Source organism: Bufo bufo, chromosome 6 (assembly GCF_905171765.1).
Source record: "Bufo bufo chromosome 6, aBufBuf1.1, whole genome shotgun sequence".
Taxonomy (NCBI): Eukaryota; Metazoa; Chordata; class Amphibia; order Anura; family Bufonidae; genus Bufo; species Bufo bufo.
In genome coordinates, this window is record NC_053394.1 from 298,315,191 (window position 1) to 298,332,738 (window position 17,548).

At 44.1% G+C, this 17,548-nt stretch overlaps 1 protein-coding gene across 2 annotated transcripts in view; it reads left to right on the forward strand.

The window, feature by feature from the left end:
- The window catches only part of SMARCE1 (SWI/SNF related, matrix associated, actin dependent regulator of chromatin, subfamily e, member 1), a 34,703-nt gene extending 17,815 nt beyond the window's left edge, over positions 1–16,888 (forward strand). For both annotated transcript variants that reach the window (XM_040435588.1, XM_040435589.1), the window contains exons 7-11: positions 5,761–5,932; positions 7,590–7,762; positions 12,062–12,163; positions 12,582–12,831; positions 16,127–16,888. In XM_040435588.1, coding sequence (XP_040291522.1) covers positions 5,761–5,932; positions 7,590–7,762; positions 12,062–12,163; positions 12,582–12,831; positions 16,127–16,350 — 921 coding nt within the window. In that variant the 3' untranslated portion in view covers positions 16,351–16,888. The remainder of the gene's footprint in view (positions 1–5,760; positions 5,933–7,589; positions 7,763–12,061; positions 12,164–12,581; positions 12,832–16,126) is intronic.
- Positions 16,889–17,548: the final 660 nt, after the last annotated feature.

Below are 17,548 nucleotides of genomic sequence, written 5' to 3' on the forward strand. Positions count from 1 at the left end.
GCCGATGTCTTTGCTGAGAAGCTAAGGGCTCTTTCACACTTGCGTTGTCCGGATCCGTCGTGCACTCCATTTGCCGGAGGTGCCCGCCGAATCCGTAACAACGCAAGTGAACTGAAGGCATTTGAAGACGGATCCGTCTTCAAAATGCGTTCAGTGTTACTATGGCACCCAGGACACTATTAAAGTCCTGGTTGCCATAGTAGTAGTGGGGAGCAGTATACGTACCGTCCGTGCGGCTCCCGGGGCGCTCCAGAATGACGTCAGGGCGCCCCATGCGCATGGATGACGTGATCCATGCGACACGTCATCCATGCGCGTGGGCCGCCCTGACGTCACTCTGAAGCGCCCCGGGAGCCGCACGGACGGTAAGTATACTGCTCCCCCGCTCCCCACTACACTTTACCATGGCAACCAGGACTTTAGCGTCCTGGGAGCCATGGTAACCATTCAGAAAAAGCTAAACGTCGGATCCGGTAATGCGCCGAAACGACGTTTAGCTTAAGGCCGGATCCGGATTAATGCCTTTCAATGGGCATTAATTCCGGATCCGGACTTGCGGCAAGTGTTCAGGATTTTTGGCGGGAGCAAAAAGCGCAGCATGCTGCGGTATTTTCTAAGGCCAAAAAACGTTCCGTTCCGGAACTGAAGGCATCCTGATGCATCCTGAACGGATTTCTCTCCATTCAGAATGCATTAGGATAATCCTGATCAGGATTCTTCTGGCATAGAGCCCCGACGACGGAACTCTATGCCGGAACCCAACAACGCAAGTGTGAAAGAGCCCTTAATATAGTTTAAGAAGGTCGGGCCCCAATACATCAGCATATTTAGTGTACACTTCTACCGGAATTCCGTCCAGGCCAGGCGCTTTTCCCGCAGGCAGCTCCTTTATTACCATTTGAATTTCGTCTAGTGAAATATCGGCCTCTAGTAAGTTCCTGTCCTCATCGCTAAGCTGGGGGTGTGCTACCTGCGCTAAATAAAGCCCTAACTCCTGAGTGGTGTATTGAGTCGCGGACTTGTAGAGATCTTGGTAGAACCCCTTGAAGCTTTCCAGTATATCGCCGACTGATTCTACCACCGCGCCCTCAGAGTTCTTTATTCTGATGACCGGAGGGGACATACTATTACTGCGCACAATGTGAGCAAGTAATTTACCCGCCTGATTACCTGACTCAAAGGATTGCTGCTTTAAAAAGAATAATTTACGCTCACTCTTTTCCCTGAGATGCATCATATAAAGCCTTCCCTTAAGCATCCAGTCCTGCCTATTCACCTCAGTGGGATCAGACCTGAACGAGTTCTCTGCCTCCTTGCAATTAGCATGTAGTTCCAGTTCTTTGCGTGCCGAATCTCTTTTGATATAGGATATAGAAGATTTGAGGCATCCCCTCAAGTAGGCTGTCAATGTCTCCCAGAGAAACAAATCGTCCGTCATCTCATCCTGCACTTCCAGAAATATCTGAAGCTGATCAGGAATTCTATCATTCGTGGTCATAAGAGACAACCAGAATGGATGAACACGCATTTTGACACTCTGTTTGATACCATCATAAAGTCTAAGTTGAGCAAAAACCGGTGCATGGTCCGGGGGCCCCTGTGATCCATACCTAATATCTTTGAGATCTGTGTATACTGCAGCACTGCCAATTCTGGACAGTGCGCCCCTGGCTGGAGTGAAGCAGGAGTACTCCCTCTGAAGTGGATGCTGCAGCCTCCACATATCTAGATATTCTAGATAGGTTAGTGTCTTGCTGAGTGTGCTCACCCTCTCTCCCCACTGAGTGAAATCTATCCATGTCTTCATGCATCACTAGATTAAAATCCCCCATGCAAAGGAGTTTAGCATTGGGATATTGCGCAGCAAAGCCCAACACCACCTGGAATATGGCTATAGTGGCGGGGGGGGGGATTATATATATTGACCACAACATACGGAGCACAATTGATGAATGCATACACAAGAATATACCGCCCCTTAGGATCCACCACCGATTGCTGGACTTCCCATCTAATGTTCTTGTGAACCAGTATAGCTACACCTCTGGAGTGCGTTGATCCAAACGCATTCAGAGACCCCTGGCTTCTTGATTCTATTCCCTGTTTCTGGCGTCAGGTGGGTTTCCTGCAGCCCCAAGATGTGGGGATTGTACTGTCGGAGATGAGAGAATACAGCAATCCTTTTCCTAGGGCTACCCAGTCCCCTTACATTCCAAGATACAACGTTTAAATCTGCCATTTGTATTTCATCAGCTTTTTCTCCAAACAGATCAACCCTCCATCCTCAGGCAAATAAGGACCCATTTCCTCAGACCCTCTCTTGCATACCCTCTGCGCTGCAATATTGGGATTAGTGTACCATGCCTTTAACAGAATAAACAGTGTATAACTTACCTGTAGAGTAACAAATAATTGAGTGAACCAGTAAATGATGACATCACTGCCATCCTGTACTATGGCTGAGTTACCGGAGACCTGCATAGTGCAATATGATGTTAAACCTATGCAGGTGGGATAGTACTGCTTAATGCATGCACATGTAACGATAATAGAAAGGAGAAAAGGGATAGAGGAGGGAGGAAGAAGGGATGAGAGAAAAGAAAGGGATACTTAACAATGCTTTTAAAAATGGACGTGTTAATAATTTACTGTCGATTAACGAGGTGCAAAGTGGATGAACAAATGAGAAATCTAAATCCAATCAATATTCTGTGTGACCTCCCTTTGCCTTCTAAACAGCATCAGTTCTTCTAGGAACATTTGCACACAGTTTTTGAGGGAATTCTGCACAAAGGTTGTTCCAAACATATTGGAAATCTGCTTTGGATGTAGGCTTGCTCAAATCCTGTGATGTTGAGACCAGGGCTCTGTGGGGGCCATATTGTCATTTGCAGGTCTTGTTATCTTTACATTGGAGATAGCTCTTTATCCCATTGGCTGTATGGTTGGAGAATAAATTTGAAGCCAATCAGACACCTTCCTGATGATCATTATTAAGAACACCATTAATCCTGACTAGAGATGAGCAAAGCGAGCTTTGGATGCTACATCCGAAGCAGCTTCGATAAATTTGTTATAATACTGCATGGAGATTCGTCTCCGTACAGTATTGGAATGTATGGCCTCCGATGAGCCGAAGTTAGTTATTCACAAAGTTGCATGAGACTTCGTAGAATAACTTCGGTAATTGATTATTACAGTGAAAAAACACTTCAGAACTTCAAACCGAACTTGTCTTTGGTTCCTAATGGTACCTTGGAACCGAAGCTGAGTTCGGTTCCATGGTTTTTCACTAATAATCAATTACCGAAGTTATTTAATGAAGTCACGAACAACTTATTGCATAACGGACTTCTGCTGATCAGAGCTCATATATTCTAATACTGTACAGGGACGGATCTCCGTACAGTATTATAACAAATCTTTTAGTGAAGCGACTTTGGATGAAGCATCTGAAGTCACTTCGCTCATCTCTAATCCTGACCAACGACCTATTTGCTGAAATGCAGCCCCAAACTGGCAAAGAACCACCACCATGCTTCCCTGCAGACCCTCATTGTACCGCTCTCCAGCCCTTCATCGAACAACTGTCTTCTGTTACTGCCAAATACAGTGATCCCTCAAGATACAATGGCCTCAGGATACAATATTTTCAACATACAATGGTCTGTTCTGACCCATCATGAGGTGAAACCAGACTCAACATACAATGTCTCAGACTCCAACCAACCAATCAAGGCCACTTCTCTGGTAAAATGGCTGGATTAGTTGCTAGTTAGCAGCTATCCCTGACTGGTATATGTAAGGACTAGTTTTATCTATCTTAGTTATCTGCTTATTTTTCTTAAATCTTAATTTTCTCTTATTTTGAATGCTATTTTGGGGCTTTGGAACCGATTACTCAACTTACAATGGTTGTCCTGGAACCAATCAATAGTGTAACTTGAGGGACCTCTGTACTTCACATTTTGACTTATCAGTCCTTAGCACCTGCTGCCATTTTTCTGCCCCCCAGTTCCTATGTTTTCTTGCATAGTTGAGTGGAAACAAGGCTAAGCGACTCTGAGTTGCAGAAAAACGCAGCTGGTTCTCTAGACTGATGAGTCAGAATTGTAATATTTGGCCGTGTTTATCTGAACCATCATGACGTAGACTGACATCTCGGATGGGTGTCGGACCCCCACCGATCTGATATTGATGACCTATCCTGAGGATAGGTCATCAATATTAAAAGCCCGGAGAACCCCTTTAAATGAATTGCAGCTCTGTCTAGTGTTGGTAAACTTCTCTGCCAGACTTTGCCCCATATATGAAAATGGTGAGCCGCTTCCTTATACTGGTGAATGCCGTCAGTGGTGCTCTCATATGCTCCGTTTATTTTGCTGCTCTACAAATATTGTGTTTGTTTTACGCTTTGTGTATGACGCTTGTGTTTTGCTGATTTGTGACATTTACCACTTACAGCTAATGTGACAGCTTCACTTACTTGAGCCAGTGATGAGGGGCAACCACCCCAAAACAGCTGTCTGCAGATGAGGTACCGGCTTAGTTATGTCTCAGGGCCTGTTTAAAAGGTCGACCAGGATAGCTGCCTTACGTCTGGTGGCTCAGCTTTCTTCTCTTTTTGGAAAGAGATCTAATTTGCATATCCATTTACTGCAGCGATGTGTGAATTGAATTTGATTTCATGGCTGCATACAGTGATAGCCAGAACAAAGAACTTGCTCTGAAGGACTATTGATACCGTTCGATGACAATGAGCTGTAGAACCCTGACCTATTGAACTTTTACTGCATATCCTAATTATATCCTCCTTTAATACACTCCTGAACATTGAAATGGCAACACTAAAAAGGAAAAGTTATGGAGTTATTCAAATTACAAGATCAACATAGTTCTTTTTATCTTTTTTGTATTTTTTTTATTTATTTTTTTGTATTTTGCGGATCCATTGTAACAATGCCTATTCTTTTCTGCAAAAGGAACAAGAACAGGACATGTTCTATATAATATTATTATTTTATTTATTTGCGGGACTGTGGAATGGGCATACAGATGCGGACAGCACACAGTGTGCTGTCCACATATTTTGCAGCCCCGTTGGGTCCACATCCGATCAGCAAAAAATATGGATTGGATGATGCGGACCAAAAATATAGTCACGTGAATGAAGCCTTAACAGTAGGAAAGGGATAGTAAGATTTCCCCAGGAGAAGAAGAAACATGTCAGAAGTTGGGGTAAGCCGGGTTTTCACTGGGCACTAGAACTGGGGGCACTGTGAGTCTAGCTGTGCAGTCTTTGGATGCCTGAGCCAGTGTTTGTACCTGCCTTACACCTGAACTGTCTGCAGAGCACATAATCAGAGGTTACCGTGAGGGAATATACTGAAATATCAGACACCGTACTTCTTTCTGGGGAAAAAATTTAACCATTTTTCTTAATAACCCCGTACACTGCCCTTATCAGTAGAGTTAGGTGTATCAGCAAACAATGGCGTCTGACGAGCAGGGATTTTATGACCCTTTTAAAAATAGAAAACATGCCAGGCACGGCAGCAAGAAAATGGACTGCTAATGGTTTTTTTTTCACATTGAGCATAACTTGTAAGTACAGCCCTAGAGCAATCCGATTAAATGTCAATAGAATAGGAGTGAGAGTTGCTGTACGATGGAGGTCATTCTCCGAATAAATCTGTAGCAAAGTTAATGGCTGTCTTGTATATGATTGTAATTGTGGTTACTGGTGTGCTCTTCCTGCAGATTGAGTACAATGAATCTATGAAGACCTACCACAACTCTCCTGCTTATCTCGCTTATATCAATGCCAAAAGCAGAGCTGAAGCGGCCCTGGAAGAAGAAAGCCGCCAGCGCCAGTCCCGCATTGATAAGGGAGAGCCGTACATGAGCATCCAGCCTGCAGAGGATCCTGATGGTAAGTAAATAAAGCCTAGTGCATCTGACTTTGGGTAAGGTAGGTTCCCATTCGGCAGATTTGTAGCAGAAGTTTGAGACTCTTCCATAGATCTGCAAAAATACACACATGTGCTATGGAGAAGACGTCATTCACGTTTATATACCCTTAATTAGCTTTTCAGGTTGAAAGAGTAGCCATCCTTTTAAATATTCCTTAATGACCGCCCACTGTGCCCACAGGCGGTGCAGGTCCCCAGTGTGGAGGGTTTAAAAGCAACCGGAGCACTCCAGTGCCAAGAACTGGCTATTACGAACAGCCTGGGTTCTTAGCGCATCCTGTTTGGCGGAAGTTCAGACTCCATCATGCTGCAGCTGTATTGCGGCATGATCAATAGGGACTAACCCTTCCCCCCCCCCCCCCCCCCCCCCCCCCCCCCAAATCGGGTCCCTGGGTTTCCCAATGTCCTGATCAGAGATTGGTGGAGCGGTCCAAAGGCAGTCCTGAGGTCCTCTGAAGGACCCCAGGGCTGTCTGTGCAATAAGCCTGTGTCATCGTGATGCAGTGTATAACGTATTAGCATACAGGAGGGGGCCAATACACTATGTGGGAGATTTATCAAACTTGTGTAAAGTTGTACTGGCTTAGTTGCCCCTGGCAACCAATCAAATAATTCCAAAGGAGCTGTGAAAAATGAAAGGTGGAATCTGATTGGTTGCTATGGGCAACTAAGCCAGTTCTACTTTACTCCAGCTTGATAAATCTCCCCCCTATAAGTGTGAAAGTCATAAAATAGTAATCCCATAATGGGATTTAAAAGTTATAAATAACATTAAAAAGACCTCACACTCCTTCCCGCCCAGTCCAAAAAATCACCATCATTTGCTGTAAAATGAATTTGCTGTGTGCACATTAAATAAAAATTACGCATGTTAGGTATCCGAACATCTGTAATAACCTGAAGAATTTCTTTATCAGGTTACTTGGTGTAAAATGTGAACCGCAAAAAAAAATTGCTTTTTCTAGATTTTCGCAGCAAAAAAAAAAAAAAAGAAATATAAATGAGACTGTCATTTTTATGTACTAAACACCAAAAAATAGCATTTCTCCCACATAATACAAGCCCTCAGCCACGTCAGTGGAAAAATAAAGAACGTTATGGATGCTGAAATGCATAGAGAAAAAAACTGAAAAATTGTGCTGGTCATTAAGGGGTTAAAGGGTCCATGTTCTGTCTAGAAGCTGTTCATTCTACAGTCGGACAGCAACCAGTTGGGGAAATTGACTTAAGTGTTTGTCCTTGTAAATGTTAATAATGGTAGGTCTGAGCAGCAGGTGCCCAGGTGGCAGGCACATGGTGAAGGCTTTCATAGATGTCCTAAATATTATGAATGAGTTCCTAGCAGGTAGTCCAGCTCCCCCTAGTGTAAGAAAATAAGTATGCAGTGCTGTGTTTCAACTAGATCCTGCTCTGTCCGAGGTTGTCATGTCTTCACATAGCCCTGCACCAGTAAAATGGCATGTGTTTGATTCATGTCTTTTCACATAATTCACGTGCAGCACTCTTTTTTCCTAGTCCTACAAAACAGAATCTTGGAGGGCAGTGCGATGCAATTTTATTGCTTATGGCATGTAATAATTGTCCCCAACTTGTTCATACTTTGTTTCTGCCTTCCAGACTATGACGACGGTTTTTCCATGAAGCATACGGCGGCAGCACGTTTCCAGAGGAATCACCGCTTAATTAGTGAGATCTTGAGTGAGAGCGTGGTGCCAGACGTGAGATCCGTGGTTACCACGGCCAGAATGCAGGTCCTTAAAAGACAAGTCCAGTCTCTTATGGTTCACCAGGTACGTGTGTAGAAGGGTCACTAGTACATAATTTCTGCAATAAAGTAGTGCTCCTGTTTTTTATACTAGAGCCAATTTGTAACCTATACAACGAGCGGTTGTGAAGTCCAAAAGACCTTATCGGCTGCATGGTTGTGATCTGACCACTGGACTGCTACAGCCTCTGCTGTGTCAGCCGGAAGTAAGTCTCCTTATGCAAGTCTATAAGCACCTCAATCTGAGTCTCAGACTTTTCATACAGATTCTTACTTTTGACTGACACAGCAGATGGTGGGAAGGGAAGGAATTAGTTATTGATGTCATCTCTAGATTTATATATCTCACAGTATTATCCTTGTATATGATAGCATAGCTACTTTCACACTAGCGGCACGGACCTCTGGCAGGCTCTTCCGTCGGGTGAACAGCCTGTCGGATCCGTCCTGCCGCTAGTGAACGTGTGCCCCTGGATTGCCGCTCCTTCCCCATTGACTATAATGGGGGCAGGGGCACGGCGAGAGGCTGTCGGAATAAATGTCGGACATGTTGTTTCATTCCGGCAGCTTCTCGCCGGAACTCCTCCCCCATTATAATCAATGGGGACGGAGCGGCAGTCTCGGGGGCACATGTTCACTAGCGGCAGGACGGATCCAACAGGCTGTTCACCCGACGGAACAGCCTGCCGGAGGTCCGTGCCGCTAGTGTGAAAGTAGCTTTACTGTTCATGATTACTATATTCTTTCTATGGAGAAGCACAGTCTGTTGTAAAATTCCTTACCTATACGTGTTGGTTGACACTTGCATTTAAGGGTTCTGGTCCAGCCATGCATTCAGGCTTCCTGATGGAGTTTTGGAAGCCAAAACCAGGAGTGGATTAAAAAAGAGAAGTCTTATCTGTCCTTTACACTTTCTCTCCTTTTTATCATCCTCTCCTGATTTTTCTTTTCCAAAACTGCATCAGAAAATCTGAACGTGTGGCCATACCCCAAAATTGGCACCTACAGAATAAGGGATAACTCTTAGATTGGTTGGGGTCCTACCACTGGGAACCCACCGATCACAAGAACGGGGCCCCGTATCCTGAGGAACCCCCCTGAAATGGAGTGGCCATGTGCGTGCCATTCATTTTGGGGTGGCTCCCGTTGTTGCTGTTGGTAGAGAATAACTTAATATAACCAGAATAAATCTTTAAAGGGAACCTGTCACCAGGATTTTGTGCATAGAGCTGGGGACATGGGCTGCTAGATGGTCTCTAGCACATCCGCAATACCCGGTCCCCACAGCTCTCTGCTTTTATTGTGTTAAAAAAACATTTTGATCCATATGCAAATGAACCTGATATGAGTCCTCTGTCCAGAGATGAGTCCAGCGGAAAGGAGCCCAGCACCGCCCCGCGTCCTCCGAATCTCCTCCTTGCTGGCTGACGTCACAGAGCTGGAGCGCCGAAATCTCGCGATGCGCGAGCTAGCGCATGCGTAGTTCGTTCCCTGTTCTGTGAACATGATGCCGACACTGCGCATGCGCTAGCTCGCGTATCGCGGGATTTCGGCGCTCCAGCTCTGTGACGCCAGCAAGGAGGAGATTCGGAGGACGCGGGCCGGTGCTGCACTCAGAAAATTGGACTCCTCTCCGGACACAGGACTCATATCCGGTTCATTTGCATATGGATCAAAATGTTTTTTTAACACAATAAAAGCACACAGAGCTATGGGGACTGGGTATTGCAGATGTGCTAGCGGCCATCTAGCAGTCCATGTCCCCAGCTCTATGCACAAAATCCTGGTGACAGGTTCCCTTTAAGGTCCTTTTACATGAACTGATGATTTGGCAGATAATTGAAGCAAACATTTGTGATAATTGCCTGATCGTTTTTTTTTTTTGTAGAAATCATCCAGTGAACAAGCATTCACTGAAAATACTTAAAAGGGTTTTTCCGAGATTTAATATTTTTTTTGCTGATGACCTATCCTCTGGTATCTGATCGGTGGGGTCCGAGACCCGGGACACCCAACGATCAGCTGTTTTAAGAAGGCAACGGCGCTCTGAGTTCAGTTCAGGTGCATTTCTTGTGTCCATATCATTTTTCAGGTGTTTTTCCATACCCTTCCCTATATGTCCGATAGGTGCTGGTCCCACGTCTTGGACCCGCACTTATCCCTTTAGAACGGAGCCCGCAAAGTGAAGCACGCATGCGCAGCCGTCCTCCATTCGTTCCTATGGGAGTGCCACAAATAGCCAAACGGCATGCTCGGCTATTTTCAGCAGTCCCAAAGAAATGAATGGGAAGCGCATCTCGAAAGCGCGGCCATGCTCCATTCACTTGTATGGGGTTGATGGAAATAGCCGAGCTAGTGCTCGTCTATTTTAGGCGCTCCCATAGGAATGAATGGAGGTCGACTGTGCGTGCGCCGTGCAACCTCCTTCACTTTGCGGGCTCTGTTCTAAAGATAGGTCTCCTATCACCCATCAGACATTGGGGGGATATCCTAGCTTATATGCCCCCAATATCTGAGGTGTGACAACCCCTTTAAAGGGAATCTGTCATCAGGATAATCGCTATTGAAGTAAAGCCATCGCCTAATAGCACATGCTGGGAGCAGGGAAAAGGGGGGCAGAGTTATGGCTTTAAAGGGAACCTGTCACCGGGATTTTGTGTATAGAGCTGAGGACATGGGCTGCCAGATGGCTGCTAGCACATCCGCAATACCCAGTCCCCATAGCTCTGTGTGCTTTTATTGTGTAAAAAAACGATTTGATACATATGCAAATGAACCTGAGATGAGTCCTGTACGTGAGAGGAGTCAGGGACAGGACTCATCTCAGGTTAATTTGCATATGTATCAAATCGTTTTTTTTAAACAATAAAAGCACACAGAGCTATGGGGACTGGGTATTGTGGATGTGCTAGCAGCCATCTAGCAACCCATGTCCTCAGCTCTATACCCAAAATCCCGGTGACAGGTTCCCCTTAATGTGATGTAGGAGGGGTGGGTGGACACATTGTGGCAGGAGGTGTGCCTGGGCTCCTTCCTACAAGAGTGACGTTCCTCTGGGCACCTTTATTGGCTCATTTGCATACCAAATAAGCTGCATTTTTCCATTACTGGGAAGGAGCCCAGGCACGCCTCCTGCTAGTGCCCTCATGCTGGGAGCAGGGAAAAGGGGGGCAGAGTTATGGCTTGAATGTGATGTAGGAGGGGTGGGTGGATACATTGTGGCAGGAGGTGTGCCTGGACTCCTTCCTACAAGAGTGATGGCTCATTTGCATACCAAATAAACTGCACTTTCAGAAGATAGAAAACCTCTATTGCTGAAACAATGGCACATCTGGAAATAAGGTACTAAGTGCTATTAGGCCATGGCTTTACTTCAATAGCGATTATCCTGGTGACAGATTTCCTTTTAGACTAAATAGCAGGAACCCTTACGGGTTCCTAAGTGGGAAAAGCCTGAAAAAAATGTAGGTTCCACGTGTGAAAATAAAAATACTACTAAAAGAAAACCTATATAAAATCATTTGTTTTTATTGGATATATAAAAAAAATAAAAAAGCCCGAAGTGGTTTTAATAGGGATAGAAACATGGAAAGTTAAAATGCTAAAAACTTCTGACACCGTAGTCCCTTTTATGAGTTGCGGTTTCCTGTCTTAAAGTTCTATCCCTTTTTCTGAATGGAATCGTGAAAGAACACGCTGGGTAGAAACTAATCTCGCCCCAATCCGCAGGTGTGGTGAATGGGAGTGTCCCCTAATGCCTGAAGCCTAAATCCTATGTCTAATCCTATGAAGCCTATCCTAATGCCTAAATCCAGCAGGCTCTACTGCCCAGATACAGTCCAGCGCCTTTCACTATAATGGGGAGATTTGGCTGCAACCTGGCAAATATGCCCAGATCTGTTCTCCACCAGTCCCCATTATAGGGAATGGGGCTGGACGGAATCTTGGCAGAGCATGGTTGCGCCTGGTATTCACGGATCTGGCAGGCTGTTCCTGGCCTGTTTACTGAATGTGTAAAACGGGCCTAACAGTTTTAGTTGATAACTATGACCTTGTGTCTTGCTGAAGATCCCCTGCTGTTAAATTGGAGACCTGCTAACAGAGAAGCTCAGGTGAATTTGGCTAGTCCTAGTGTAACGGGGGATATTTATGGCCCTCTATAGCTCATCATCACCGGGCGGATCCTGTCCCTGGTCTATGGCTTTCCTCTGTAAAGGGCAAGTAATACCTTCTGGGTTTGAAAGTTTTGCATCTGTGTTTCTGTAGCAAATAGTAGAGATTAGCGATGCCCATTATTTCTTCACATTTCTGTATTTTCCATCAGCGCAAATTGGAGGCTGAGCTGTTACAAATTGAAGATCGTCACCAGGAAAAGAAGAGAAAGTTCTTAGAAAGTACTGAAGCCTTCAACAATGAGCTAAAACGGGTACTTGTTAATAATCTTCTGGGCAGCTCTTCTGCTAACTGGCACGTGACTACAATGGATCTCCCTGGTCTAGTTTAGACGGCGATATCTGCTTTCACAAAACAGCTTGAACCTATTTGAACCAAATCTAAAAAGGGTCTCACAAAATGGTGCCTACATTATCTGCTGTTTTTGTTTTTTTTGTTTTGTTTTTTTATTGAAGTTTATCCCTGTTGCCAAGTAATCTCCTTTTTTACCTTAGGACATTGGTTGTACTGAGGCTACTGTGTGAACCAGAGTACATTGTACAGGCAATTATTTCTATAAAATAAATGATAGCAGAGTATTTTAGTAAGTGTAGGGTAACCCTTTACATAGCATGTGAGTTTTGTTCTGTTATTATGTGGCTTTTGTCTTTATTCTTGTTTGCCGTTTACAGCTATGCAGCCTGAAAGTAGAAGTAGATATGGATAAAATTGCAGCAGAAATAGCTCAAGCAGAAGAACAGGCTCGAAAACGTCAGGAAGAACGAGAGAAAGAAGCGGCAGAACAAGCTGAACGCAATCAGAACGCTGCAGCTGCTGCTGCTGCCGCCGCCGCTGCTGCTGCTGCTGCTGCTGCTGAGGAGGAGCTGGAAGAAGTGAAGAATGAAGAGAAGAATGGAGAGGAGGAGGTGGCAATGGAGACTGGTATGAGCACTCTTATAGATGATTCATCTTTTTCCAAGTCTATGCTAAAACATTTCCTAGTTGAGAGTAGTGATTTGATGACAATTGCATTTTCATTGTGCCAGAACTGTTTAAAGGGGTTGTCCGACTTACAGTTGCAAGAAAAAGTATGTGATCTCTTTGGAATGATATGGATTTCTGCACAAATTGGTCATAAAATGTGATCTGATCTTCATCTAAGTCTTAACAATAGACAATCACAGTCTGCTTAAACTAATAACACACAAAGAATTAAATGTTACCATGTTTTTATTGAACACACCATGTAAATATACACAGTGCAGGTGGAAAAAGTATGTGAACCCTTGGATTTAATAACTGGCAGCAATAACTTCAACCAAACGTTTCTTGTAGTTGCAGATCAGACATGCACAACGGTCAGGAGTAATTCTTGACCATTCCTCTTTACAGAATTGTTTCTGTTCAAAAATATTCTTGGGATGTCTGGTGTGAATCGCTTTCTTAAGGTCATACCACAGCATCTCAATCGGGTTGAGGTCAGGACTCTGACTGGGCCACTCCAGAAGGCGTATTTTCTTCTGTTTAAACCATTCTTGATTTACTTCTATGCTTTGGGTCGTTGTCCTGTTGCAACACCCATCTTCTGTTGAGCTTCAGCTGGTGGACAGATGGCCTTAAGTTCTCCTGCAAAATGTCTTGATAGACTTGGGAATTCGTTTTTCCTTCGATGATAGCAATCCGTCCAGGCCCTGACACAGCAAAGCAGCCTCAAACCATGATGCCCCCACCACCATACTTCACAGTTGGGATGAGGTTTTGATGTTTGTGTGCTGTGCCTCTTTCTCTCCACACACAGTCTTCCAAACAACTCAACTTTGGTTTCATCTGTCCACAGAATATTTTGCCAGTACTGCTGTGGAACATCCAGGTGCTCTTGTACAAACTGTAAACGTGCAGCAATTATTATTTTTTGGACAGCAGTGGCTTCCTCTGTGGTATCCTCCCATGAAATTCATTCTTGTTTAGTGTGTTACGTATTTGTAGATTCGCTAACAGGGATGCCGCCTCAGACCCACCCTCCGACACCTACGGCAGCAGCATGCATCTCCCTGGCGGGTAGCCCTACACCTGAGGAGCTACGAACCTCGCTATCATACTCCTGGAGTGTTTACTAGGTTCGGGGTTGATTATTATTATTTATGCCCCTGCATGTGCCTCTTCACATATTATCCTGACGCGATCTGATTGCCATCGCCAATCTCAGAATTGCAGTCTGCATCTGGGCGTTTGAATTCACTAATCGTGCCGCTGATTTACCTTATGTAATCTGCCATTCGGCAACTACTTAGTAATTTGGGTCTGTTTCCGCGTTATAAGTGTTTGTATATCTACGCATTTATTTACGCACACTTCTTTGGATTGGGCCTGTTATCACCACTGTCACGGGTTCCGGTCCCCAGCAAACCTACCCCTTATCACCCCCTGATGATCCCACTGCTGTGGGTGAAACGCGTCGGGGTTGTAGGTCACCTATTGTCATCATATTTGTGTCTATCTGTGCGTGTGTCTGTTTCTATATTTTTTATCCTCTCGGTGGACCCTGTACCTCCTGGCTAACTGTCACGAGGGTAGTATACAGTGGACACCTTTCTCAATTTCCTATTGTGTGCTAGTTATCCGGTAGGATACCACTCTTTACCTATCTCCCTCCACTGTTCACCTTACTAGGGACAGCCAGGAGGTTGAGAATAGGCACGTGGACAGGGCGTCCCCACCATCAGGAGACGTCCCTGGGCAGAGGACCAGTTTAGGGTATCAGTGCTAGGGATTTTGTTCCCCACCACTTACCCAGTGCATCTGGCTGTATACTGGCCTCTTACCTCGGATATAATATTTAGACTTTTGTTTATGTATACTTCCATTTTTCTTATTAAATTTAGCCATCTTATATTATAACAGGGTACCCTTGCTGGACTTTTTGGTTTTCTATACTAATACTCTGATTCGGTATAATACTTGTATCTTCATTGCTGGACTTCTTTGATGTTGGCATATGCCAGAGACTTTTGTAAGTCTTTAGCTGAAACTCTAGGATGCTTCTTCACCTCATTGAGCAGTCTGCGCTGTGCTCTTGCAGTCATCTTTACAGGACGGCCACTCCTAGGGAGAGTAGCAGCAGTGCTGAACTTTCTCCATTTATAGACAATTTGTCTTACCGAGGACTGATGAACAGCAAGGCTTTTGGAGATACTTTTATAACCCTTTCCAGCTTTATGCAAGTCAACAATTCTTAATCGTAGGTCTTCTGAGAGCTCTTTTGTGCGAGGCATCATTCACATCAGGCAATGCTTCTTGTGAAAAGCAAACCCAGAACTGGTGTGTGTTTTTTATAGGGCAGGGCAGATGTAACCAACAACTCCAATCTCATCTCATTGATTGGACTCCAGTTGTCTGACACCTCACTCCAATTAGCTCTTGGAGATGTCATTAGTCTAGGGGTTCACATACTTTTTCCACCTGCACTGTGAATGTTTACATGGTGTGTTCAATAAAAACATGGTAACATTTAATTATTTGTGTGTTATTAGTTTAAGCAGACGGTGATTGTCTATTGTTGTGACTTAGATGAAGATCAGATCACATTTTATGACCAGTTTGTGCAGAAATCCATATAATTCCACAGGGGTTCACATACTTTTTCTTGCAACTGTATTTAAAATATTTCCTGTCACTCTTGCAGCCATGACTTCGTTTTACTGGTTGTAACGATGTAATGTCTGTATACACTGGACACCAGTGTCTCCACAATATAAGCGGTCATGTGGATTATACAGGCCCATTCGGGAGGACTGGACACAGTGGGGAATCGAATGACCAAATGTGAATGACGGCTGCTGGCCACGGATACATTTTCATAAATGGAACAACCTCTTTAGGGTTGCATAGTCTTTGCTTAGCTTTTTTATATGCATTTAGCAAAGGCTCTTCCATGTAAGTCTCCGCATTCTTAATATTTTTACATATAGTTTGGCTTTTCATAACTGCCTTCAACTGTGCATGTGGCAGCCACTAGCTGCATTGACCTGTAACCTGCTGTAAATAAGAAACATTTCCATCTACTGTAGCTCTCTGGTACCTCTGGGCATGGTTTTTGTTTGTGCCTCAGTTTATTGTCACACAGAATATTTTTCTTGCCTCTATGGAAAAGGACAAAATAATTGGTTAAAAATCACATTAATGCTGGCAACTATTCATTTCTATATGAGCATTGTACATGTGCGGTTTACTTTTCCAGAGGACACCCCTTCTTTGCCACCACCAGAGGAGACCAGTGAAAGCCAGCAGAATGGAGAAGAAGGAACATCTACCCCCGATGACAAGGAAAGCGGACAAGAGGCAGTGGATAGCACACTGGATGAGGGAACAAGTGACAGCAACACTGGGTCTGAGAGTAACAGTGGAACCGTAGAAGAACCCACCACAGATCAAGCCACAGAGGAAACGGACCGCAAAGATTGATCTCAGTGTGCATAGGGTCATGTTTTCTTGTCACTCATAGGTTTGTCAGGAAAGATGTTTCAGATCATTCCTACATTATAATCCCACCGTATTGCTGCTTCTCGACAGCTGTCTATGTGGAGCACTTGTCAACACTACCTTATCTGTTATGGTCAGTTCTAATTCAGTATGGTGGTGGATGGGCATCTGCGCCATAGAAATGGTGTCTAGTAGCATTTTAGCTAGAGGACACAAGTCTTGTTGACTGTCCTCAGTGTACTGTAACCAGACAGTGGGATTAGATAGTGTCCTTACAGTGGGTATGGACTAGCTTCAGTACTGATTCAGTAATGCAGCCATGTTCAAGTTCTGTGCTTTTTTAATTCTTCAACCTAAACTTAATTTTAATGTTCTCCACCATACTGCAGCTTCGTAGCTGATATGGCGTAAACACAGTTGTTAGCTGTGTTATAAAATCTAATGTATCAATTGATATTTTTTAGTACTTTATTTTTTATTTTTATGCAACCAAAATGAAATAAAGAAGAATTAAATACTAGATTTGCATTCATCTCTTCGTGTACTGGGACAAAAGATCCTAATGGTTCAGTAACTATCTTACCACATATAGTGCGTTCGAAAGGTCTTCAGACCCTTTCACTTTTTTTTCACATTTTGTTATTTTGCGACCTTGTTAAGTTTTCCCCCATCAATCTGCACTCGATACCCTATAATGAGAAAGTGAAAATACATTTTAGAAATATTTGCTTATTTATTAGAAAGGAAACATTTTTCACTTGGACATAAGTATTTAGACCCTTTGCCATGACGTTTGACGTTTAGCTCTGGCGCCTCCAATTTCTCTTGATCATCTTTGCAATGTTTCTACTCTGATTTGGAGTCCACTGGTGATAAATTCAGTTGATTGGACATGATTTGGAAATATACAGCCCTGTCTGTATAAGGTCTCAAAGATGACAATGCATATCAGATAAAAAACCAAGCCATAAGGAGGAAAGAACTACCTGTAGAGTCCAGAGTCATGATTGTGTGGAGGCACAGATCTGGAGAAGGGTACGAAAAACATTTTTGCTGCATGAAAGTTCCTAAAAGCACAGTCTCCTCCATAATTCTTAAATGGAAGAGGATTGAAGCAACCAAGACTCTTACTAGAGCTGGCCACCCCACCAGACTAATCAGGGGAGAAGGGCCTGGGTAT